The 23,707-nt window shown below is 60.9% G+C and overlaps 1 protein-coding gene across 3 annotated transcripts; it reads right to left on the bottom strand.

Annotated features, from left to right (window-relative positions):
* Positions 1-1,413: 1,413 nt before the first annotated feature.
* On the bottom strand, positions 1,414-23,137 carry DMTN (dematin actin binding protein). Of its 3 annotated transcripts, none has more exons than XM_055144470.1 (15): positions 23,004-23,137; positions 11,730-11,926; positions 11,501-11,575; positions 11,070-11,225; positions 10,274-10,318; positions 9,959-10,058; positions 9,340-9,396; positions 9,001-9,153; positions 7,774-7,898; positions 6,110-6,215; positions 2,720-2,784; positions 2,535-2,586; positions 2,201-2,445; positions 1,924-2,004; positions 1,414-1,838 (listed from the first exon to the last, which is right to left on the bottom strand). In XM_055144470.1, the coding sequence occupies exons 2-13, from the start codon at positions 11,745-11,747 to the stop codon at positions 2,351-2,353; spliced, it is 1,047 nt and encodes a 348-aa protein (XP_055000445.1). In that variant the 5' UTR covers positions 11,748-11,926; positions 23,004-23,137; the 3' UTR covers positions 1,414-1,838; positions 1,924-2,004; positions 2,201-2,350. The 3 variants fall into 3 exon arrangements, with proteins under 3 accessions (XP_055000445.1, XP_055000446.1, XP_055000447.1); XM_055144471.1 differs by lacking the exon at positions 23,004-23,137 and adding an exon at positions 21,495-21,785; XM_055144472.1 differs by lacking the exon at positions 11,501-11,575.
* Between the last annotated feature and the right edge of the window lie 570 nt (positions 23,138-23,707).

Genomic DNA, 23,707 nt, shown 5'->3' with positions numbered 1-23,707 from the left:
GCTGACTCCTCCCCGGTGAGCACCCACACCCCAGGTCCTCCTGCCAATCCTGGGATCAGATCCCCACCCCTCCACCTCTTAGGTAGGTCAGACCCAGGTCCTGTGTCCCCTGCGCAGCACAACCTCGAGCCAAGGCAACCAAGACCGACTCCCCTCTCCTCCCTGGGTCTCCAGCAAATGCTACCCCCATGGGGTCCCCACAGCCAGCCCAGAACTCTGGCTGCTTTTGTGCGGCCCGGGACCCCCAGATTAGGGCCTGGAGGGGGCCGCCATCCAGGATGCCAACAAGTCTATACCCAGAGGAGCCTGAAGGCCTTGGTGGCGGTCAGAGTAGCTGATCCCCAGCTGGCCTTCATGGGGGCCTTCTCCGGGCTGGCCTCTGCTCCCAGGGCCTGGGGGAGGCCAGGGTGGGCCCCATCTTTCTACCCCTAAGAGCTGCTGTGCCCAAACTCGACCTTCACCCTGTCCCTCACACCCAGCTCTGGTGGCTCATAAAGGACAAATAGATGAGGGGACCCAGTGCAACCTTTAATTCCAAGCAGAGTCCTTTCCTCCAGCATTATAGACACACATGCACGTGTGTGCACGCACACGCACACACATACACACACACACACACACCGTAGAAAGGGATGCCAGGGTCTGACAGGAACAAAACCCAGACCTGGGCAAAAATATATATATATATGTATATATATATAATTATATACACATGTATGTCTGCAGAGAGGAAAGCTGGGCATGTGGCCAAGATCCCGCAGAGAGCTAGGGAAGGAAAGCAGCCTGGGACCCTAATAGTTACATTCTTTAGAGAGCCTGATGGGGGTACACGGGTGTGGGCACAGCCTGGTAGCCATGATCCCAATCCGAGGGGTCCCAAAGGTTCTGCCTGGGAGCCCGGCTGGCGCTGGAAGGGAGCATCTAGCCGGCTGTCTGGAGGCTGGTGGCAGCCCGGGCGTGGAGAGGTCACATCTCCATGCTAAGCCAAGGCTTCGGGGAAGCCACAGGGCAAGAGCAAGAGGCTTTGAAGCTTGGGGGTCCAAGGGAAAGGCAGGGCAAGCTGAGGACAGGGGCCTGCCCGCTGGAATCAGGGAGAAGGACAGAGAAGTGCCTGGCACACAGGCCCTGGAGCTCCTCCTGCCAGAACCCCCCACTCCTAGGGCCCAAGGGTTCCATTGGTCAAGACACCAGAGCGATAGGATAGTGGTTTGCCTTGCACATGGCCAACCCAGGTTCCATCCCTGGCACCACACATGGTCCCCCGAGCCCACCAGGAGTAATTCCTGAAGCGCAGAGCCCAAGAGTAAGCCCTGAGCATGGCTGGGTGTGACCCCCCCAAAACAAAACAAAACAAAACAAAAACAAAAATAAAAACAAAAAAAATGAACAACCAAAAAAGACAGCAGACAGGCCTGACCACTGAGCGCCACCTTCATTGCTCCTGATTTCTCTGGGGACCTTGTGCGGGAGAGGGAGTGTGGGGCGGGGGAACACCAACATTAAGTGCAGGGGGAAGGGATGGGACCCAGCTCACTGCAGGGAAGAGGCTGTGTCCCCCCCACAACCAGCACTGCAGCGGACTTGCCTCTCCCTCTACCCAAGGGATGGAGCCAAGCCTGCCTCTGCGCCAGCTGCTCCCCCCAGAGATGATGCTGTGGGGGCGGGGGACCCCCGAGGCTGCAGACCCGACAGCAGCGGGCAGCTGGAGCCGGGACGGAGAGGCGCTAGAAGAGAGAGGCCTTCTTCTTGAGCTCGTTCCGCTTCCACAGGGCCAGCTTGCTGAACTCCTCGGGAGACATGGCGAAGACCCGGGAGAAGTCCTCCGCCGACAGGTGCCTCTGTGAGGGGCGCACGGCGGCTCAGGAAGGAGGTGCGCTGCACTCCCCACCTGCCCGGGCCCCCCCCAGCACGGCCCCTGCGTACCTCCAGCCTCATGCGGTCCACACCGGGGGGCAGCTTAGTTCTGCCCTTGTTGGTCACCACCAGCATTTCGTAGGGGTAGATCTGGGGGCAGGGCGGGGAGCAGGGAGCAGGGTCATTCCCGGCGGTCCCTGCCCACGGGCCCCTCTCTGCTCCCCGGGTCCTTACCAGCCTGCAGGGGCCACTGGGGGTCATGCTGCCTTGCCATCCATCTCCCTGCCCTCCTCCGCCCCAGAGGACCCCCGCCCCACAGTCCCCGCCTAGCGCCTCTGCCCCTCACCTTCTGCTGGAGCACACAGGGCAGGGAGCTCCCCCGGTCCATCCGCCCCCTCTGGCCCTCTCCGTTCTGGGGAGACCAAAGCCGCAGTGAGCCAGCGTGGGGCAGGGAGACCTCCCGGCCTTACCCTGGGCTTTTCGTGTCTTCAGCGGGTCACAGTGCAGCCCCCCGCCCCCCTCCCCTGACACTGCCAGTCCCGGCTTCTGGGGCTCCGGGCTCCCCTGGGCCGGCCGCACTCACCTGCAGGCCTGTGGAGAGAAGAGCTCTGTTCAGCGGGCGCTCCGAGCGCGCGGGCACCCCCCCACCCCAGCCGGACCACCCCCCGCCCCCAACTCACCTGGGCTTCCGGCCTCACTCCCCGACGACGGGCTGAAGTCTGTGGACTGAAGCTAGGGGGACAGAGTGCCACGGCGTGCGTGAGGGGCTGGCGTGGCCCACCTCATGCCCCCTGGCCCCAGGCTCCCCCCCATGCCCCACCAGACCCATTCTCCTGAAGCCCGGGGTTTTGGGGGGGGACCTTACCCGGCTCAGGGTGGTCCTGCCGTAGGCGGGAAGAGAAGATGACTTTGAGGTTCCACCGTGCAAGGCTGCAAGACAGCGGAGGCCTGCTTCAGACCCTGAGGCCGGCCATCCCTCAGGGACGCCCTCTCGGGCCCTGGCAGGGGCACCTGGGAGAGCCTAGGGTGCTCTGCCACCACCTTTGGGCAGGGCCCACGTGCCCGTGGTTCTGGCACAGGCCTGACCTTTTCCTCATGAGCAGAAGTGCAGGAGACATATAACGTGGCCACGTGCCTGAGTGCTAAAATCCACAGTGAGCCCACGCTGAGGCTCGCCACCAAGGCGCAAATCTCGGGGGTGCAAAAATAAGTCTTGGGGGGCTGGTGCGATAGCACAGCGGGTAGGGCGTTTGCCTTGCTTGCGGCCGACCTGGGTTCGATTCCCAGCATCCCATATGGTCCCTTGAGCACCGCCAGGAGTAATTCCTGAGTGCAGAGCCAGGAGTAACCCCTGAGCATTGCCAGGTGTGACCCAAAAAGCAAAAAAAAAAAAAAAAAAAAAAAAAAGTCTTGGGCTGGGGGAGCACATGCCTAACATGTGAGGCTTTGACTCTGATCCTGGCACTGTGTGCCTCAGCCCAAGAACCACTGGGTATGGCCTTGGTAGCCCCAGGCGCCACCAAACTCAAGGGCCAAGCTATGCCAGGAGTGAGTAGCCCCCTATTAAAAAAATCTATAATTTTCCAGGTGCTGGAGAGACAGTATAGCGGGTAAGCGGCCTACCAGGGTTGGAACCCTGGCATCCTATCTGCTCCCTCGAGCATCGCCAGGAGTAATCCCTGAATGCAGAGCCAGGAGTAACCCATAAGCATTGCTGGGTGCAGCCCCCAAACAAAACAAAACAAAATTGTCTATAATAATATTTCAGACAAAGCTACAGAATCAGGGCCAGAGCAATAATACAATGGGTAGGGTGCTCACCTTACAGGTGTCCAACCTGGGTTTGATCCCCAGCACCCCATGTGAGCCCCAAGCTGAATGCAAAGCCAGGAGCAAGCCCTAAGCACCACTGGAAGTGACCCAAAATTAAACAACCCAAAACCAGCTATAGAATCGTTATTGGTCTTATTATTAGAATGTCAGTGATCAAAATTGAAATGTCTCATGAGAGGCTGAAGAGCCAGCACAGCAAGGTAGGGCGCTTGTCTTGCACGCAGCTGACCCAGCTTGAATCCCTGGCATCCTAGATGGTCCCCTGAGCACTGCCAGGAGTAATTCCTGAGTGCAGAGCCAGGAGTAACCCGAAACTGATAAATAAATAAAAAAATAAAATCAGTCTAGTCTAGGGAGCAGGCTCATTCCTGTCTGCACCATCACTGTCACTCTCAATTGCACGTTTCATAAGATCACTAAGTCTCGTCTCCTCCCCTCCCCTCCCCTTCCCCCATTCCTGTCCTCTCTCCTCCCCTCTCCTCTCCCTGGGGGCTGACTTGCTCAGAAAGGCTTTTCCTACGGCTTGGTGCTGCTTGGGCCCTGCAGGGCCAGATTATTGGTGACACGCAGGGATCATGCAACACTGGGGATCAACCCACGGTATGCATGTCGCATGTGCCTTTTTTTTTCTTTTTTATATATATTTTAGCATTTTGGGTCACACCTGGTGATGCTCAGGAGTTACTCCTGGTACTCAGGGGACCATATGGGATGTCCAGGATCAAACCCAGGGTTGTCCGAGAGCAAGGCAAATGCCCCACCTGCTGTTCTATTGCTCCGACCCCTACGTTTGCCTTAACCCGTTACTATCTCTGCCTGTCTGTCTGTCTGTCTGTCTGTCTGCCTTTCTCTCTCTGCACCTGGTGGTGCTCAGGGGACTGGAGATTTGACCTGGGTCCGAAGCATGCATGGCAAACCCCCTCCCCGCTGTACTATCTCTCAGGTATCGAACCCAGGGCGTCACCCACGCAGCCTGAGCTACCTCTTGGCTCCAGAGAGGTCTTTCTAAGGCCGGTCTCCCACACCCTGAGGCCGGATCTCCTCCCAGCCAAGCCCCCGGCTGATCTTGACTGATCTTGACATGTGAGGGGCCAGGGTGTGCCCGGGCCTCCCGGGGCCTCTCAGCACCGGCTCCTTTTCTCTATCCTTCTCTCCCAGCCTTTCTGCTCTGAGGGCAGGGCCTGAGCACCAGCAGCTGCTCAAGCTTCCACTCAAACTTGGGGCCCACCTGCATGCCCCAGGCAGGGTACGAACTGACCCTTGAACCAGCCTCTTCACCTGTCTCCTGATTTTCCTCCTGTGAAACTTAGTTCCAGTGCCCCACACAAAACTGTTAAACTGTTACTCTCAGTCATTTGAACAGTCATTCCTCACCCCACATTCAAATGGTCCCGGTGACAGCTGATTGAATTCTTCAAAAAAATATATATTTTTTTGCTTTACGGGTCACAGATGGCAATGCACAGGGGTTACTCCTGGTTCTGCACTCAGGAATCACCCCTGGCGGTGCTCAGAGGACCATATGGGATACTGGGAATTGAACCCAGGTCAGCCGCATGCAAGGCAAACGCCCTACCCGCTGTGCTATTGCTCCAGCCCTGCAGCTGATTAATTCTAGTCCTCCAGTCCACCCCCTTTTCTCTGGACCCCCTGGGTCTTGGCTCACACCCAGAGGTGCTCAGGGGCTATTCTTAGTGCCATTTTTTTCTTTGGGGGGGGGGCACATACTTCTGGCTCTGTGCTCAAGGATCTCTCCTGCCAGGCTCAAGGGACCATACAGGGTACGTGGGGTCAAACCGGAGCCATGTGCAAGGCACATGCCCCACCCACTGTGCTCCCTCCAGACCCCCAGGGGCTATGCCTGACACGGTCCCTGGGCGATTGCTCCTGGTGGTGCCTGGACCCATGGGATCAAACCAGGCACCCGCAGGCAAGCACCTCCCAGCCTAGGGCTTGATTCCTTCACTCTCTAATTCCTACCACTTGATTGTGGAAAATACACCCAATACACGCTTACTAAACCAAATTTGCTAGTTCTTCTTGGGTGCATCCTGTCATTTGAGGGGGACGGCCTCCCAGACAGTGTAGGGGCCTCGGAGGGTCACTCCCTCTTAGTCATCTACGCACAGTGGTTCACCGCTTGAGCCCAGCAGTGCCAGGGTGCACCAGGGCTACATCTGGGGGTGCTCGGGGCCTCAGGCAGCCCTGGGCGACCACACGGAACTCGGCTGGTGCTGCCGTCCCATCGTCCAGCCCAAGCTGACAGCCTCTCTTGCTATCTGGCCTTGCCCCAAAGGGCATGTAAATGTCATGCTTGGTGCCCGGGCCTCCCCCACCCCTCCCCTCAGTGCCTGCAGAACAGGGCCAGACACAGGATGGACAAACTCCACCAACTGCCGGGGGCCCTGTCCAGGACACTCACAGGTATGGAAGGGGGTCCGGTCGGGCAGGGAGCGGGTTTTCCTCCGGATGGGCAGTGACTTTTCCATCTCCTCTTTCAGGATCATCTTTCCCAGGTTGGAAGTGACCTGGTGAGGAGGCAGGAAGATGGGGCCAGGACTCGTCTCTCGGGCCCACATGGTTCAGAGCGGGGCCTGGTGGAGGCCCCAAGGGCGGCTGCCTGGAGTCCGTGGCTGCCCCAGGATGCTCTTTGCTCTGCTGCACGGGGCCACGTTCGAGATAAGGAACTGGAGCTGCCTAGTGTCAGCCCCACCCGGCCTCGGCCACCGTGCCCAGGTGTGAGCCCAGGCACCTCCAGTGTCCACTGCTGGCCTCCAGCATCCCTCCCACTGGACTCCGTGCCCAAGTGCCCTGCTCAGCCTGCGCCAGTGGCACCACCTGATTCTGTGTTTGTCACCCTGAGATTAGGTCGTGGCCCCACAGAGCAGCAGGAAACCCAGGGGCCCTTTGGGAGGCAGCGATGTGAGGGAGGCCCAGAGCGCGGGCAGAAGTGCCATCCTTGCAAACGTTCGACCACACGTGCTCCGAGCACCAGGGCAGAGGGTGTGGCCTCCAGCGCACACCAGGCATGCACTGGCCCCCCCACTGCCGAACCAGCCCCCCGCAGGCAGACAGGCATGTGACAAAGTGTAGGAGCCAGGCGTGAGGAGGACCAATGGGTGAGCATTGCGGCCGGGCACTACAAACAGAGGGAAGAAGGGGAGAATCAACTAAAAAAGAAAAAATCAAATGAAAGCAGCAGGCCAGGGGCGGGGGAGAAGGCTCAGAGGGCTGGAGCTCAGGCTCTGCTGACAGGTGCCCAGGGTTTGGTTCTGGCCCCGGGGTTTCCAGCACAGGGCTAGGTGTGGCCCCTAACAAATAAAAAGTGACCCATGAATGCTGGGGGAGCAGGAGAATGCCGCCCAACTCTGTTCTGGCTGGGATACTCTCAGGCTGAAGCCTCCTTCAAACTGCCTGGCTGGGATTGGAACTTCTGTGCCCCAATAACAGGGAGGCTGGGAGGCAGAGAGGCAGAGAGGCAGGGAGGCTGGGAGGTGGGGAGGTAGGGAGGCTGGGAGGCTGGGAGGTAGGGAGGTAGGGAGGCAGGGAGGCTGGGAGGCTGGGAGGCTGGGAGGTGGGGAGGTAAGGAGGCAGGGAGGCTGGGAGGTGGGGAGGTGGGGAGGCAGGGAGGCAGAGAGGCAGAGAGGCAGGGAGACAGGGAGGCAAGGAGGCTAGGAGGCAGGTGGCTGGGAGGTGAGAAGGCAGGGAGGTAGGGAGGCAGGGAGGCTGGGAGGCAGAGAGGCAGGGAGGCAGGGAGGCAGGGAAGCTGGGAGGTTGGGAGGCAGGAAGGCTGGGAGGCAGGGAGGCAGGGAGGCAGGGAGGCAGGGAGGCTGGGAGGCTGGGAGGCAGGTGGCTGGGAGGTGAGGAGGCAGGGAGGCAGGGAAGCTGGGAGGCAGGGAGGCAAAGAGGCAGGGAGGCAGGGAGGCTGGGAGGCAGGGAGGCAGGGAGACAGGGAGGCTGGGAGGCAGGTGGCTGGGAGGCTGGGAGGCAGGTGGCTGGGAGGTGAGGAGGCAGGGAGGCAGGGAGGCAGGGAGGCAGGGAAGCTGGGAGGCTGGGAGGCTGGGAGTGGGCAGGTGGGCGCTCTACCTTACTGAGCTCCTCTCTCTGACGCTCCCTCAGGGCCTTCATTTCCTCCCCGGAGTCATCATCTTCCTCCTCCTCTTCTTCCTCAGCGCCTCTCCGAGAGGCCTTCCGCTTCCTCCATTCCGTCTCTGGGAAGCACAGGCCAGGGCAGCATGGCGGTCAGTGAGTGGCCCCAGCAGGCACCTGCCAGGCGCTGGCTTGTGAAGGGCACAGACGGGCCTGGTGAGGCTGCGCCTCAGAGGTGGGGGGGCGGGCACACCCAGAGGCCAGGGCCTGCTCTGAGCCCTGCACCGAGGGTCGCTCCTGGCGGGCTGACCGCAAGGCCCCTCGCCCGCTGCTGTCTCTGCTGCTACTGGAGCTCATTTCCAGGCAGCAAAGAACCACGTCCGGGCGCCGCGGTAAAGCCGGTGGGCACACCCGGGCGCCCGTGTGCACCAACATAGGAGGCTCCCTGGGCACCCACACACCTCCACTCTCTCTGTCTCACTGCCTGGGGCGAGGCAGGGTCTGATACTTGCTCGAGACGTGAGCGGGTGAGGGAGGAGGCGGCCGATGGCACGTGGCAAATCCAGCCACTGTCCCCTGGGCTCCAGGACTCCAGGAGGCGAAAGCAGGAGATGCCAGAGCAGAGCTCAGGGGTGAGCGGAGGAAGGTGCTTCACTGGGTTTCACCAGGGCCCAAGGTGGAGGTGGTGTCTGGGGCTGACCCCCTACACACACACACACACACACACACACATATGCAATCACACACATAATCATACACACAACCACACACACTCACACAATCACACTCACACACATGTTTACATACACAATCACACACACTCACACACAATCCCACACACTCACATATAGAACCACACACATGTTTACATACACAATCACACACACAATTATACACACAATCACACACACATAATCACACACACTCACATATAGAACCACACAGGTTTACATACACAATCACACACATAATCATACACACAACCACACATAATACATGTTTACATATACAATCACACACATAATCATACACACAACCACACATAATACACACATGTTTACATATACAATCACACACATAATCATACACACAACCACACACTCACATACACAATCAGACATGTTTACATACACAATCACACACATAATCATACACACAACCACACACACACACTCACACACACGCACACGCTCACACACACACACACACACAAGTTCCTCTTACCCACAACGGCCAGCGATGGGGGGCACGGCCAGTAGTCGGTTTCGATCTTGGCTGGCTGGTTGGGGTCGGGGGGCTGTGCCGCAGGGAACTTGGATGACTCGATGATGAGGTCCTCAATGAGATGTTTGCTCTGGGGGCTGCCTCCCACGGACTCTGAAGACAGTGCTCAAGGTCAGCCTCGCTGGCCCACCACTGCCCCCCAGCTCACTTGCCACACCTGTTCCATCCCCCAGTCCCCGAAGCCACAGGCAAAGGTTCCAGGCAGCTCGGACTCCACTCCTGCCCCCGCCCTCAGCACCGTGGGCAGCACTGGCCGGGCAGTGGCTCGGGGACCCTCACCTCTCTGCTTGTAGATGGGGGGCTTCTTGTAGATGTTGGAGTCTGGGCGGGTGGTCTCTGCAGAGAAGGAGCAAGTGAGGAGAAGCAGGGCATGTTGGGGGCGGAGGGGCTGTGTCAGTGATGAGAACGGATTCAACAGAGAGCCAGGGCTTCCTTAAAGAGCCCGACAGTGTCCGGTCCCGACAGAGGTGCCTGAGTGGGGGGGACTTCTGTTCTTCCTTTTTTTTGTTTTTTTGGGCCACATCTGCTGATATTCAGGGGTTCCTCCTGCTCTGCACTCAGGAATTACTCCCGGTGGTGCTCAGAAGACCATATGGGATGCCGGGGATTGAACCTGGGTCCACCCCATGCAAGGCAGGCAGGTGCCTTATCTGCTGTACTCCGGGTAGACCCCAAGGGTGGACCCTTCTGTCCGTCCATCCCTGGTGTGGGAGGGAAGACGGGGTAGCCCCACCGTCTCCGGAGCCTTCCTGCGGCCCTGGCACGGAGGGGTGACTGCTCAGTTTAGGCTCAGCATGATGTGCTCGGGGAGAGCGTGCCGAGAGGAAGAGAGAAGAGCATGCTGGGGGAGAAAGTGGCCCCAGGGCAAGGGTGCAGCCACGCTGACCACAACACCTACCGGGATGGTGGAAGTGGGGCAGGCTAGTCCGGGGGGTCCCCGTGGTCCTTGGAGCGGCAGCCTGAGAGATGGTGCCGGGGGACCGGCTGTCCGCCCACACCTGCCGAGCAGAAAGCCAGCTCCCAGTCCGCACCCCCCTCACAGACACATATCACCTCGTGTCCCAGAGCTGCCCCATGCCCCCCAACATGGGGAACATTTGCCAGCGAGGGGGCCGGAGGGACCTTTGCTGATTCTGCGCCACCCCTGCCCCGCATTGGGGGAGGGTGAGTCAGCTGTTGGGGTGGGTGGGGCGGGGCGGGCAGGCAGACTCACCTCTGGGGACGGTGGGGGGGAGGTGGATTTGGGGGACAGCGAGCGCTGTGAATAGAGAGCAGGGAGTCAGCGCCTCGCCCCAGAGCCCCGCAGGGCCCCTCTGCACCCGCCGCCACCCGGACTGCTGGCAGGACTCGTCTCTGGTCCATCTCTTCCCCTCCGACCTTCACTCCACCCTGGGCCTCCCAGAAGTCTCTCCCCAGCAGGAAGAGACCAGGCAGGGCTGAGCGTGTGCCGTGCTGAGACCGCGGGGATGGAGCCCAGCCCTGCTGGCACGTGGGGATGGTGGCCTCATGCCCACAGCTGCCCTCCCAACTCCGCCCAGGCACCGCCGCGCTCCCGGAGGCAGTTTCCATAGTAGGAGCACAGCATGGGCGCATGCACCTGACCCCGGGGGAGGCGGACAGGTGGCAGGGCCACCGGACCCCACAGGAGAGGGATGCAGTGCACATACCATCACTGTCCCTGTCCACCAGCTCTGGTCTCCAGGCTCAGTGTCCCCGGGCCTTCCAGGGACTGACCCTTCTTCTGTCCTCTCCCACCCTGGCCTAACCTGAGTCCCTGAGCCTTCCTGCCCACCCCTCTCTCTCGAGCCCCCCAACCCGGGGCTGGTGACCTGACCCATAAGGCGCAGAGCCCTCCCAATGTTGGGAGGGGGCACACCCCAGCTCAGGGATCACTCCTGTCGCTCCTCCTCCCCCCTCTCTTATTCTTTGAGTCTGGCCTCCAGGGCCCCAGGCAGGGTTAGATTCTGCCAGTCCCACCCCAAGGGGCCCCAAGGGGCCTCAGCCCTCACCTCCCGGCTCCGGGGCAGCTCCACATGCTCCAGGAGAGAGTAGGTAAAGTGGGGCTCGTAGATCATGAGGTCCGGCCGCTCGATGTCCAGGATGGCCTTGTCCTTGGGGATGGCAGCCAAGTCCTTGTAGCCCAGCACCTGATTATCCATCTTGGCCTGGGGGGCACAGTGGGAAGAGGGTGATGGCGCGGAAACGGGCCTCCAGCGGGGAAGACTGGTCTCATTCCAGGCGCCAGCTGCGGAAACGGACCCTCCTGGGTCGGTCACCTCACTAGCCGGAGACCTGGCACTTGGGGGGTCCCCGGGTGCGGAAGGTCCAGGAGGTCTGGGGCCTCGGCCAGGGTGGGGGGGTGCGTCCTGCGGGGCAGCGGCCAGGGGGGCTGCACGTTCCGCCCACTCCCGGCCTGAGGGTGCTGGTGAGGGGTACTCACCACGATGCTGGAGGGAGAGCCGGGCACACTGGAATCTCTGGAGGAGCTGACGCTCCCGGGGGAGGTCAGTGGTTGCTGGGGAGAGGGAGAAGGCGGGCGGGTGGGCATGTGCGTGTGTGCGAGGGCAGGGCGGCGGGGCTGTGCGGAGGGCGGAGGGCCCGGGGTGCAGTGCTGCGGGCAGCCACCAGGTGGCACCGCCGGCTCCCGACCGGCCCCACCCCGCGCGCACCTTCTGCAGCCGGTCCATGCAGCAGGGAGCTGGGGGGGTCTCGGGTCACCGGCGGGGTGCTGTGCACGACGGGAGAGGGCCAGGCGTCAGGCTGAGCCCGGCTCCGGGGCGCTGCGCGCTTGGGGCCGTGAGAGCAGAGAGGGCGATCCAGCGGGCTGTAGCGTCCTCATCCCTCGGTGACTCCGCGGGCGGCTGACCTGTAAAGGAAGCGGAGCGCTGCCAGCGCGGCCTGCTGGGCCCCGGGGCTCCCAGAGGACCCGCGGCTCGGGCTTTCCATTCGTGCATTCCGGGAAAGCCAGCGCACGTGGACAGAGCGAGGCGGAATGTGGACGGGACTGCACTTGGCTTGGAGCCATTGTTCTGGGGCTGGAAAGGAAATGACGGCAGGGGTCAGCGGCCCAGCACATCCCGGCTTTGTCACACCTGCGGGGGGGCCCCAGAGCTGCTGTCCACTTCCAGGCCAGCCTCACCCCCTCTGGCCTCGGCCGTGGCCTGTGTCCCTGGTTTGGTGCTGGCCTCTTTCTCCCCCTCCATCTGCAGTCCTGCCACTCTCCCACTCCGGAAGGCTCCGCTCAGAGGGAGTGGTCACTGCCCAGAGGCCGCAAGGTGGGAGCGGAAAGTGCCAGGTTCCCAGGGAAGAAGCAGGGGACCCTCCCCCTATGCCTGCTCCCTGGCGGCCACATTCCAGCAGGGCTGCGTCCACCCCACTGGTGCTGTTGGACAGGAAGTGTCCAGGCACCGTGCTCTGTTCTCTCTGCCCCAGAAGGTCACCAGTTTCCTGGGGCCGCTCTGTGCTCCCTCAGCAAATCTCTCCGTCATCCTCAGCCCCACACCGCCCTCCCCTGGACAGTGGCCCTTCGGCCCAGGCAGGTCGCTAGTGGCTGCCATCGTGCCCTGGTGGCCCGAGCTGTGGCGAGGAAGGGGAGAGGCAGCGCCATGCGGTAGGGAGAGCGGATTCTGCTCCACAGACGCTGGGTGACCTTGGGCAATGGCTTCGCTTCACGGGGCCACACAGTACCTGTCCATTAAATGGGGGGATGTATCGGTGTCACCGGGACACTCGGAGCATGGGGCGTGTTTAAAACATGACAGCTGGGGGCTGGAGAGATAGCACAGTGGGTAGGGCATTTTGCCTTGCACTCGGCTAACCCGGGTTCAATTCCCAGCATCTCATACGGTCCCCCGAGCACTGCCAGGGGTAATTCCTGAGTGCAGAGCCAGGAGTAACCCCTGAGCATTGCCGGGTGTGACCCCCCCCAAAAAAAAAAAGCAAAAATAAATAAATAAATAAATAAATAAAACATGACAGCTGTAGGGGGCTGGAGTGATAACACAGCAGGTAGGGCATTTGCCTTGCACGCAGCCGACCAGGGTTCGATATGGTCCCCTGAGCACCGCCAGGGGTAATTCCTGAGTGCAGAGCCAGGGGTGACCCTTGTGCATCGCCGGGTGTGATCCTCCCCCCCCCAAAAAAAGGAAAAAACAAACAAACAAAAACCACTTGACAGCTGTATGGTGTGTTCATAGCCTTCTCTCTGCTTCTCTCTCCCCCGGGGCTGTAGCGGTCTCCCTGCGCAGAGGGTCCCCATAGGCTCCTCATGGCGGCCCCGATCTTAGCACCTACTGCGCTGTCTCAGACCGTTACCTGCCCACTGTCCCCCTGCTGCCCACCGCTCGGCTGCCCTCACTCCCCTTCCCTGCACGTCCGCTCCTGGCGCCAGACCGGGCCAATCCTCCAGACTCCTTCCTGCTCCTCCTGCTCTCTTGTCCTTGCCTGGCCAGTAAATCCTCCCGAATCCCGGGGACCACGTCTAACCTGGGGCAACCTCGGCCCCAGTTAGGTGGGGTCTCACAGGGGTCTTGGCTGAGCGTAATTAGAACGACTGCTGGAAGGAAAACCGCAACAGTGCCCCTCTGAGCACTCACCTAGGTACTCTGATAAGTACTTTAGGAGGATTATCTTGTCATCCCAATACTCCTCTAACAGGAAGCCCTTTTATAGGAAAGAAACGGAAATTTCGAGAGATTAAGAACTCCTCTTCAGGGGCTGGAGCAATAGTACAGCGGCTAGGGCGTTTGCCTTGCACGGGACGACCCAGATTTGATTCCCAGCATCCCATATGGTCCCCTGAGCGCCGCCAGAGGTGATTCCTGAGTGCAGAGCCAGGAGTAACCCCTGAGCATCACTGGGTGTGTCCCATAAAGCAAAAAACAAGACCAAAAAAAAAAAAAAAACCTCCTCTTCAGGTGCTGGGGGGATAGTACAGTGGGTAGGGTGCTTGCCTTGCACATAGCTGACCTGGGTTCGGTCCCCAGCACCTGATAGGGTCCTCAGAGCCCGCCGGGAGTGATCGCTGGCTACAGAGCTAGGAGAACCCCCTGAGCACCACCAGGTGTGTCCTCCCCCAACCCTCGACAAACAAACCCCCAAACGTCTCTTTGGCACTGGAGCAATTCACAGAGCCTCACTAGCACCGGCCTGCTGGGGGCAGACTGGGATCTGTCCCGCCTCGCCAGTCTTTGTGGAATGCCAGCTCCAAGGCATATTTCTGACAAGACTTGAGCTGCCCAGATGCTCATATTTCTGACAAGACTGGTGCTCAGAGAGGTGCCAGGGGTCCCAGACCCTGGAGAGGTTCTAGTCCATAGATTCCTCCTCCTTCTTAATGCTTGTTTTGAAAAGTTTTTTTTTTTTTTTTGCTTTTTGGGTCACACTCAGCTATGCTCAGGGGTTACTCCTGGCTTTTGCACTCAGGAATTACTCCTGGCGGCGCTCAGGGGACCATATGGGATGCTGGGAATCAAATCCGGGTCGGCCACTTGCAAGGCAAACACCCTACCTTCTGTGCTATCACTCCAGCCCCCTTGTTTTGAAAAGCTTTTAAAAATCAATGCTTTAGCATTTTTTTTTTTTTTTTGCTTTTTGGGTCACCCCCGGCGATGCACAGGGGTTACTCCTGGCTCTGCACTCAGGAATTACCCCTGGCGGTGCTCAGGGGACCATATGGGATGCTGGGAATCGAACCCGGGTCGGCCACGTGCAAGGCAAACGCCCTACCCGCTGTGCTATTGCTCCAGCCACAATGCTTTAGCATTTTATTTTTTTGTTTGTTTGTTTGTTTTTGCTTTTTGGGTCACACCCAGCAATGCTCAGGGGTTACTCCTGGCTTTGCACTCAGGAATTACTCCTGGCAGTGCTTGGGGGACCATATGGGTGCCGGGGATCGAACCCGGGTCGGCCGCGTGCAAGGCAAACGCCCTACCCGCTGTGCTATCGCTCCGGCCCCTGCTTTAGCATTTTAAATTTGTTTTACTTATTTTTTTTTTCAGGGGCTTCCCAAGCAGGGCTCAGGAGACTTAGGGGGCCACTCCCAGTGACACTCGGCAAATTGGGCTGGATGGTTCGATGCTCGGGCCTGGTAATGTGGAGCTGGGGATCAAACTTGGGGCCTTGGACTTGCAAGGCCTGCGCCCGACCCTTGAGCTATCTTCCTGGCCACCACCTTGTAATGCTAGACATCTGAGAACCAGGATAAGTTCTTACAGAGCTGCTTTTTTAACTCATCTTCCTCCTCTCCAATCAGCATTGGGTTAATATGCATGGCTGAACCCTAGAGGCAAACCCTCACCCATCTACCCATTATACTTAACCATCCACCAACTTCATTCATCCTTCCAGCCACCAATCCACCCAGTCATGTATTGCTCATGGGGGGAGTAGGCTGGGGGGTACAACCTTGACAGTCTTGAGAAGCCACCAGGGCTATAGACAGTAGTGGGGGAGGGCAGGGCTGCATGCACAGTGCTGAAAATTGTATCTGGAGCCTCACATGCTCCTAGCATATGCTTTCCCCTGCACCCCTGTCGTCGGGCTCATCCATCCACCAGAGTCTTTCCCAGCTCCTCGTCTGTCTGCCCTGCACGGCCAGACTCGGAGGAGTCTCCTGCAGGAAACAGGCCAAAGGGCTGAGCTGCCTTCAGAAGTGCATGCCGAAGGCAAAGTCCCTCCTGGAGAAGCAGCTAAGCGCTGAGAGAGGCCCAAGAGACAGGGCTCACTGGACTGGGGTGCCAAGAGCGGGCACAGAGAGGGGCGCTCCAGATTCAACCTGCAGTAACTGAACTTGAAAATGTGCCTGTTAAGGAGGCAGTGTGGGGAGTGGGTCGGAACCAGGGGATACTGGTGGAGGGAAGTTGATTGACACTGGAAGAGGGATTGGTGCTGGAACACTGTATGTCTGAAGCTCCATTATGAACAACTTCGCATATCGCAGTGCCTGAATTCAAAAATAGTTTTTTTTTTTTTATAATAGGGTTTATCTTAAGCAGGAGGTATCGGAGGTGCCCCTTGGTCATGCAAACACTGAAAAGGGGATTCTTGGTCTTGTTTTGTTTGGGGGGGGGGCACACCCAGTGACGCTTAGGGCTTACTCCTGGCAGTGTTTGGGGAACATACAGGATGTTGGTTGAACTGGGGTCAGCCGTGTGCCAGGCAAGTGCCCTACCCGCTGTACTATGGCTCCAGCCCCAAAAGGGGACTCTTGAAAGAGGAAGCAACAGCTTGCAACTGGGACGGGGGGGGGGGGGGGGCGGGGGTCGAGGCGGGGAGGGGGAGAGGGGGTAAGGGGTGGAAGCACTGGCATTTCAGGGGATAGCAAGGACGGCTGATTTCCAAGGTTGAGAGAAGTTTGGCGGCCAGGTGGTAGATGCTTTGAGGCCAGGTTAAGGGATTCTGATTGTGTTTTGTGGGTGACAGTGGACCAAGGAATGCTGAGAAAGTTTTTGACACAAAGAAGACAGGTCTGACTTTGGGAACGGTGTCAGAGTCCCGCCTGGAGGTGGTGGGGAAGGGGCGGGCAGCCTGGACACTGCATCCAGGAGGCTTCGGCCTTAGTTCCGAGTGAGACTTGCACAGGGAACCAAAGGTGGAGATGGAGCTGGTGGGAGAAGGCCTGGATCTGGGCAGCCCTGCAGCGGGGGGGACAGGACGGGAGGCTGAGACAGGCGAGGGGGTGCACTGAGGCTGCAGGAGGAGGAAGAGGGGCAGCAGGAAGTCCCGGATTGGGGCTGGAGCGATAGCACAGCGGGTAGGGCGTTTGCCTTGCACGCGGCCGACCCGGGTTCAAATCCCAGCATCCCATATGGTCCCCTGAGCACCGCCAGGAGTAATTCCTTAGTGCATGAGCCAGGAATGACCCCTGTGCATTGCAGGGTGTGACCCAAAAAGCAAAAAAAAAAAAAAAAAAAAAAAAGAACCGGATTCAGGAGTCCCACGAGCTCCAGGTGGCCTGAGCCTAGGGTCTCCTGCCGAGGGAGGACAAAGAGGGGGGCAGCAGCCCATGACGCACGACTAGAAGCATGACAGGGACGGCCGACAGGGAGGAAGCGGCAGGCCTGCTTCTTGCGGGCAGGAGGTAGGCTGACGATTCTGTGTTCCGGGCCTGGCCCGGTGTGTGCTGGCCGCTGACGCGGCAGAGCACCAGGAGCAGGGACTAGGGAAGTCACCGAGAGTGGGGCGGGGCCCCGGTCAGTGTCAGCCGGAGGCTGGGCACCTTGGCGGGTCTAAGGAACCAGTGTTGCCTTGGCTCAGGGTCATGGAGGGGGAATACGTGGGCGGCTCAGCGAGGGTGCACAGATGCACAGGTTCCGGGAAGGGTGGGAGGGGCCGGGGCGCCTCTGGGGAAGGGAGATTGGCATCAGGTGCTGAGGACAGGCGGCAGGGCTGGGCTGAGGAGACACCAGCAGGGCAAGAAAGAGGGGGTGCTCGAGGAGCAGGGCCCCAGGGAGAGAGCCATGGGTTCTGGCCCAAGGGAAGTGGGGGGGAGCGAGAGAGACAGAGACAGAGAGAGACAAAGAGACAGAGATAGAGATAGAGCTAGAGAGACAGAGAGACACAGACAGAGAGACACAGAGACAGAGACAGAGACAAAGACAGAGATAGAGACAGAGAGATAGAGAGACACAGACAGAGAGACACAGAGACAGAGAGAGACAGAGACAGAGAGACAAAGACAGAGAGAGAGAGACAAGAGAGACAGAGACACAGGAGACAAAGAGACAGAGATAGAGAGAGACAGAGACAGAGAGACAAAGACAGAGAGACAGAGGGACAGAGACAGAGACAGACAGAGAAGGAGGAAGAGACGTCTGCTTCCAGGAAGGGAAGAGTCATGTCAGGCCTTAAAGGCTGGTGGGCAGAGGCCTGGGGAACCTGAAGGGTCTGGAAACACCGGGTGGCTTGTGGCTGAGCCTGACAACAAGACAGCTTCCTGGGGTGGCCCTGGGCCTCCCCCAGAGCACTACCATGGGAGGCAAAGATGACCCTTCAGAGTGTCAGCGCCCAGACCCCCCGGGGACATCTCCATGTTGTCTCCCCATTCCCGCTACCCCCAGCCATGCCTCAGGGCCTTCCTAGGCCCCCACCGCCCTGGCCTGCAGCGGGATAGGTCACCCTTGCGGGCATCTGCGTTTTATTTTTATTATTGGTGTTATTAATCCTTTGGCCTTGGTCCACACCTGATGTATGGGACTGGGAGGTGCCAGAAATCGAACCCAGGGCTCCCAGGGGCAAAGCCGCACTCCTGCCCTTGGAGCCTTCCCAGCCCTGCACCTGCGTTTTAACTGGGGCTAAGCTTAAGATCTTTTTTAAAGCGCCTTTTATTATTATTTTTGCTTTTTGGGTCACACTGGGTGATGCTCAGGGCTTACTCCTGGCTCTGCACTCAGGAATTGCTCCTGGTGGTGCTTGGGGACCATATAGGATGCCGGGGATCGAACCCGGGCCCACCATGACGTGCAATGCAAGGCGAACGTTCTCCCCGCTGTACTATCGCTCCGGCCCCTAAGCTTAATGGTGAAATTTGAGGCAAGCAGGGAAATGTCTTTGGTAGCGGGTCTGGGGTGTGTGTGTGTGGGGCGGGGGGTGTTTCTTGACTTCTCTCGATGTGAAAGCCCACATGTAGCCCTCTCCCCCAAAGCTGACTTTCCCCAATGCGTGAGCCCCTCGCCCTGCCTCTCCCCTGATCTCACTCTCCAGTCCCCACCCCCACCTGCCTTGCATGTGTACCCCAGGGCCCGGCCACCTCCCACAGGGCCAGGACCCAAAGGGCAGGCTGCAGCAGGATGGAGGAATGGGAGGAAGGGGGCAGGACGGAGGAAGGCAGGCCCAGGTGGCGGAAGGACCTTTCGGCTGCCCCCAGCTCCCCTCAGCTGCTCATCCTGCCACTGGCGCCCCGCCCTCCCTCAGCTGTGTGTGCCTTATCTCAGCCACCCGCCCGCCCCACCTCACACTGCACCCCCAGCTCCTGGGAGCTGGTGATAAGGCGCCCCCACCCTTCCCAGCTGGCTCTGGCCGCACAGTTCCTTGACACTCTCTCAGAGGCGAGCCCCAGTGCTGGGCGTTCTAGCCCCCGCCTCTGCTCTCCTCGGTCCTCCAGGCCTTCCCTCCGACCCCACGCAAGCCAGAGTCTCCTCACACAGAGATGAGGAGGTGGCGGCTGGGAAAAGCCACCAAAGAGGGTCTGGGTGGCCCATCTCAGGCCAACGTGGGCCAGGGTCCTTCTCCGAGGGGCCTCAAGAGCATGGGGCCGCTCTGTGCTAAGCGTCTACGTCGGAGTACTGGGAAGGCCTCACCACTTCTGTGTGGACAAGCGACACGCCTGGAGGCTGCTGCCCAGTGCGGGCACAAGGAGTCAGGCCCAGGGCCAAGTGGGCTGGGGGGTCAGCGGACAGGGGCCCGGCCCCTCCCTCCAGCCCTCCCCAAGGGGCTGCCTTGCTCCTCTGCTTTCTGAAACTGCTTTCCATTCCCTCTGGCTTTCTTCATCTTTTCTCCCCGTATTTCCCTTTCACCCTCTCCCGCTCCCACCCCCACCCCCGCAGTTACTGTGGCAACAACTCAATCCCGAAATAAAGGCAGGCTCCAGCAAGGCCACCCTTCCCAAAACAGCATCAGGCGGAGAGGGGTAGGCTGCAGGCGTGGGCCAGCAGGGGACCGTGTGGGGTGTGTGTGGACGGACACCGTCATCCTCCTGGATCATATACGGTGGAAGCAGGGTGGGCTCAGGCCTACCCCAGAGTCCTCCTTCCTGGCATGGAGCCTGAGCCTTGCCCAAGGCGGGCACGGTCCAGCCCTGTCTCTGCTTTTCTGCTTTGCTCCCTCCTATCCCCATTTTTTTTCTTTCTTTCTATTGTTGTTTGTTCGGTTTTGGTTTGGTTTTAGGGTCGTGCTGGGCAATGCTCAGGGGTTACTCCTGGCTTTGCACTCAGTGATCACTCCTAGCTCTGCTCAGGGGACCCTGTGGGGTGCTAGGGATTGAACCCGGGTTGGTTCAGTAAGGCAGATGCCCTACCTGCTGTGCCATCGCTTCGGCCCCGGGCCCCCATTTCTAAGCCCTCCTCTATCTAGCTGAACTCAGTTTGGGGCTCCTGGAGGGGCATCAGGAGCTGGCCTGGCACTCTGGGGAGGGGTCTGGCAGCACGTGGAGAGGCTGACAACCTCCCCTGTTCGGGCCCTCCCAAGCCCCGCTCCTGAGCTCAGCTCCTCCACCTGGCCAACCCTGCTGGCCACTTAATGTTACCTGTACTAGCAGGTTGGCAGGGTAAGAGAGACACAAGCACCCTGCACCCCAAACTTCATTTACTAAATTCTGGGGGCCTCCCTATTCTGGTCTTGTCGCACCCACGAGCTCTGTAGGAGAGACAGATCCCGGACGGGCACTGCCAGGTGGCACATGTGATGCCGAGAGGCAGCAGCCCCCCGCAGGACTCCCCCCCACGCAGAGCCTGCTTGCAGGGTCCCGCCCCCACTCGCCAGCAGGCCCCCCGCAATGACGCACAGCGAGCTGCCTCCCACGCACCCCCACCTACCCGGCCTCCAGTCACCGCACATGTGCCCGTCCCCAAAAAGCATGCGCATGTCTGGCCACCCGCCTAAGGATGCCACCGAGCCCCCAACTCTGAACCCCAGGAGCAAAGTGCCAGCCCTGCCAGGTCTGGGAAAGGGAACTTGGGGGCTGGAGAGAGAGAGAGAGTACAGCACGTAGGGCACTTGCCCTGCACAGGGCCGGCCCGGGTTTGATCCCCGACATCCCATATGGTTCCCTGAGCACTGCCAGGAATGATTCCTGCGTGCAGAGCCAGGAGAAATACCTGAGCACATTCGGGTGTGGCCCCCCCAAATAAAGCAACACACACACACACACACATACACACACACACACACACACACACACACACCAAACAAAAAAAGGGAGGGAAGGGCACTTAGACTGCCAGCTAGGAAAGGCAGGGCTAGTACCAAGGGGTGCCCCTGAGTCCTGGGGCCTGTGTGCGCCCAGCCACGCCCTGCCCGCTACCCCCGCCTGGCCAGCTCTGAGCCACTGGGGGCTGGCTTTGGGGCTCCTGTACGGGCAGCATGAGCCAGCCTGTCACTCTGGAGAGGGGTCAGGCAGCCGCCCCGGCAGCGCAACCTGGGGTGAGCCCCTCGAACCCTCGGGGGTATCTATGCACCCCACCCTGCAGCCTGGCTCGGCCCTTACTCTGAGAGCCGAGGGGGTCAGTCCTGCCCACCGCACCCCTCTTCCCTCTGCCCATCACTGACACTGGTGCCCAGCAGGGGAAGGGGCCGCAGGATGCCAGCATGGAGCACCTCCACCCGTCTCCCCATCCCAGGAGGGCCGCTGGCCGCCGCGGGGAGCGGCGTTCCCGGCAGGTGTGTGGTCCAGGCGCCCACGGAGGGGCGGACGGCGGAGGAGGGGACCCCGCACCTACCTCTTCCCAGACAGAGTGGCCGGGCAGGGCCGGCGGCGGGCCGGATGCCAGGACGGATCGCGGCGGCGGGTCCCCGCTCCCGGGCGGATCCCGGCGATCCGCGGCCGCCGCGCCGCGCTCGCTAGGTGAGAGGCGTCGCTTCCCGGAGCCCGGCCGCGCCTCCCCGGACCAATAACAGGAAAAAGGCCGGCTGGGGGCGGGTGGGTGCGAGCGCCGAGCGGGAGCGTCCCCCCAGCGGACCCCGCGCCCGCCCGCTGCCAGCCCGCGCGCCCTCCACCCCGCTCGGCCCGCACAGGAGGAGCCTTCGCCGGCACCATGACGAAGCGGAATCCGAATCGGCCCGTCCCTGACCCGCACCCCGACCCGCCGACCCCGCCCCGCCTCTGCGAGCACCTGTATCTCCTGCCCATCTCCTAACTGCAGCCACAGGCACCGCCCGGGCCCTCCTTCCCGGGGTGCAAAAAGGCACGGGCGACCCAGGGGGTGTTGATCAGGCACCCTAGAATGGGCAGGGGGCAGGGGTGCGCCCGAGAGGTGCCCTGTGTAGGTCTCCTGACATTCAGACCCGTGATCCGAATCCCCTGGGAACTACAGCCCTGCCAGGGGGCGGTGAGAAGGACCCCCCATCTCTCCAGACACCCCTGTACTGTACCCCCTGCCAGGCAAATCCAGTCCCTGTTCCCAAGTAGGTCTGAGCCCCCTGCCACCCCTCCGGGAGCCTGACCCAGGCTGTTCCCTTCTGGGGGCTCTGAGCCCAGCCCCTCCCTTCGTCTGTGACCCCAGAGGGCCCACTGGGAACCACTGCTCACAGCTGCTCTCATGGGGGGGGGCAGCTAGAGTCTGGGGAGGGACTCTGGGGGGTCAGGAAAGGTGCACGGGAAAGTGTGCCCCAGGATGCTGCTCCCCAAGGAGAAGGGGACAGAAGGGGACAGACAGGGAGGGACCGGCAGGGAGGGACGGCGTGTGCGGGCTAGTGGAAGGCAGAGGGGGCACAGCCCTGAAGGGTGAGTGCCAGGGGAGAAATGAAGCCGGCTTCGCTGCAGGCTGAGTGTGTCTGAGCGTGAGTGTGGGAGAGAGGGAGGGCCGGCTGACCGGGACAAAGGTCAGGGCAGATGCAGCAGGGCTGTGGCGGTGGGGTGGGGAGGGGCAGGCCGCGCTGGTACCCGGGCGCCTCTCCCGCAGCGGCTTGGCTCCTCCCTGCTCCCTGCACACTCTCCCTCCCCGCTCCCCCAGGAGAGCCAGACGGAGCAGCAGCAAGGCCCTGTCGGCCCCCTGATTCTCCCCGCTGTCTGGTTCTGCTCTCTCCCCACTCCCCCCGGCAGACCCCACCCCTGGAGATTTGGCTTCCGGTGCAAGGGTCCCCAGGGGTAGGGCGACAAGAAGCTGCGAACCGGGGCCTGGAAAGAGGACTGGGAGGCGGGGGGAGCAGAGTCCTGGGGGAGACCCAGCATGCCTCACAGAATGGGGGGTCCAGGGGAAAGGGGGGGAGGAGGAAGGGCTCCCTGGTACCTTCAAGGGCCTGGGGCGTGGGGCAGGAGCGCGGCAGCTTCCGCGGAGACATACACCTCCATCCCTCGGCGCATCTCCTCTCCGCCTCCCGTTGCCAAGACAACCTGCCGGCTCAGCCTAGGCGGAGGCAGGGAGGGGGAGGCGCGGCTGGGGCTCTCACAGCCTCTTCCAGGGATGGATGGGGAGTGGGGGGGCTCAGTGCTCTGGAGGTAGGGTAGCTGCAGGAGCCAGGGTGCCCACCAAGCCCTGCAAGATGTCCCCCCCCACCCAGTTTCACCAAGCTCTGAGATTAGCATCTGGGGTGGCCTCAGGAGAACCCCAGTTCAAGGCCCAAAGCAGGCAGCCTTGGAGAGGGAGGCGGCATGGGGGGCCCCCCTATGACCCCCCCTGCAGAAAGCTCAGCCTGGAATTGGGGGGTTGCCATAGAAACAGCAGGGCTGGCCTGTGTCCGTGGGTCAGAGAGATGGCGTCTGGGAGGAGAGAGCCTGGGCCTGGCGGGCATGGCCAAAGCTGGCCCCTGGGTGGGCTTAAGGCCGTGAGCTTACAAGCCGGCCCTCACCTGACCTTGTCCCCATGTTCCTCGGCTTCCCCTGACCCCTGGGGGATCCTGAGACCCAGGGGCCCCTTCCCACTGCCCTCTCTCCCCAGGGCTGCCCATCCCGGGGGCCACCTGGGCCGGGAAGTCCACCGCCCACCAGCCCTCG

The sequence above is a fragment of the Sorex araneus genome, chromosome 7 (assembly GCF_027595985.1).
Source record: "Sorex araneus isolate mSorAra2 chromosome 7, mSorAra2.pri, whole genome shotgun sequence".
Taxonomy (NCBI): domain Eukaryota; kingdom Metazoa; phylum Chordata; class Mammalia; order Eulipotyphla; family Soricidae; genus Sorex; species Sorex araneus.
This window is presented reverse-complemented; position numbering and strand designations above follow the sequence as displayed.

Bases quoted from the DNA above. Each gene is read 5' to 3' on its own strand.
- DMTN (XM_055144470.1), bottom strand. The intron at 10,319-11,069 runs GTGAGGGCTGAG...CTCTATTCACAG, and splicing joins AGCTGCCCCGGAGCCGGGAG to CGCTCGCTGTCCCCCAAATC. The intron at 9,154-9,339 runs GTGAGGGTCCCC...CACTGTCTTCAG, and splicing joins CCCCATCTACAAGCAGAGAG to AGTCCGTGGGAGGCAGCCCC.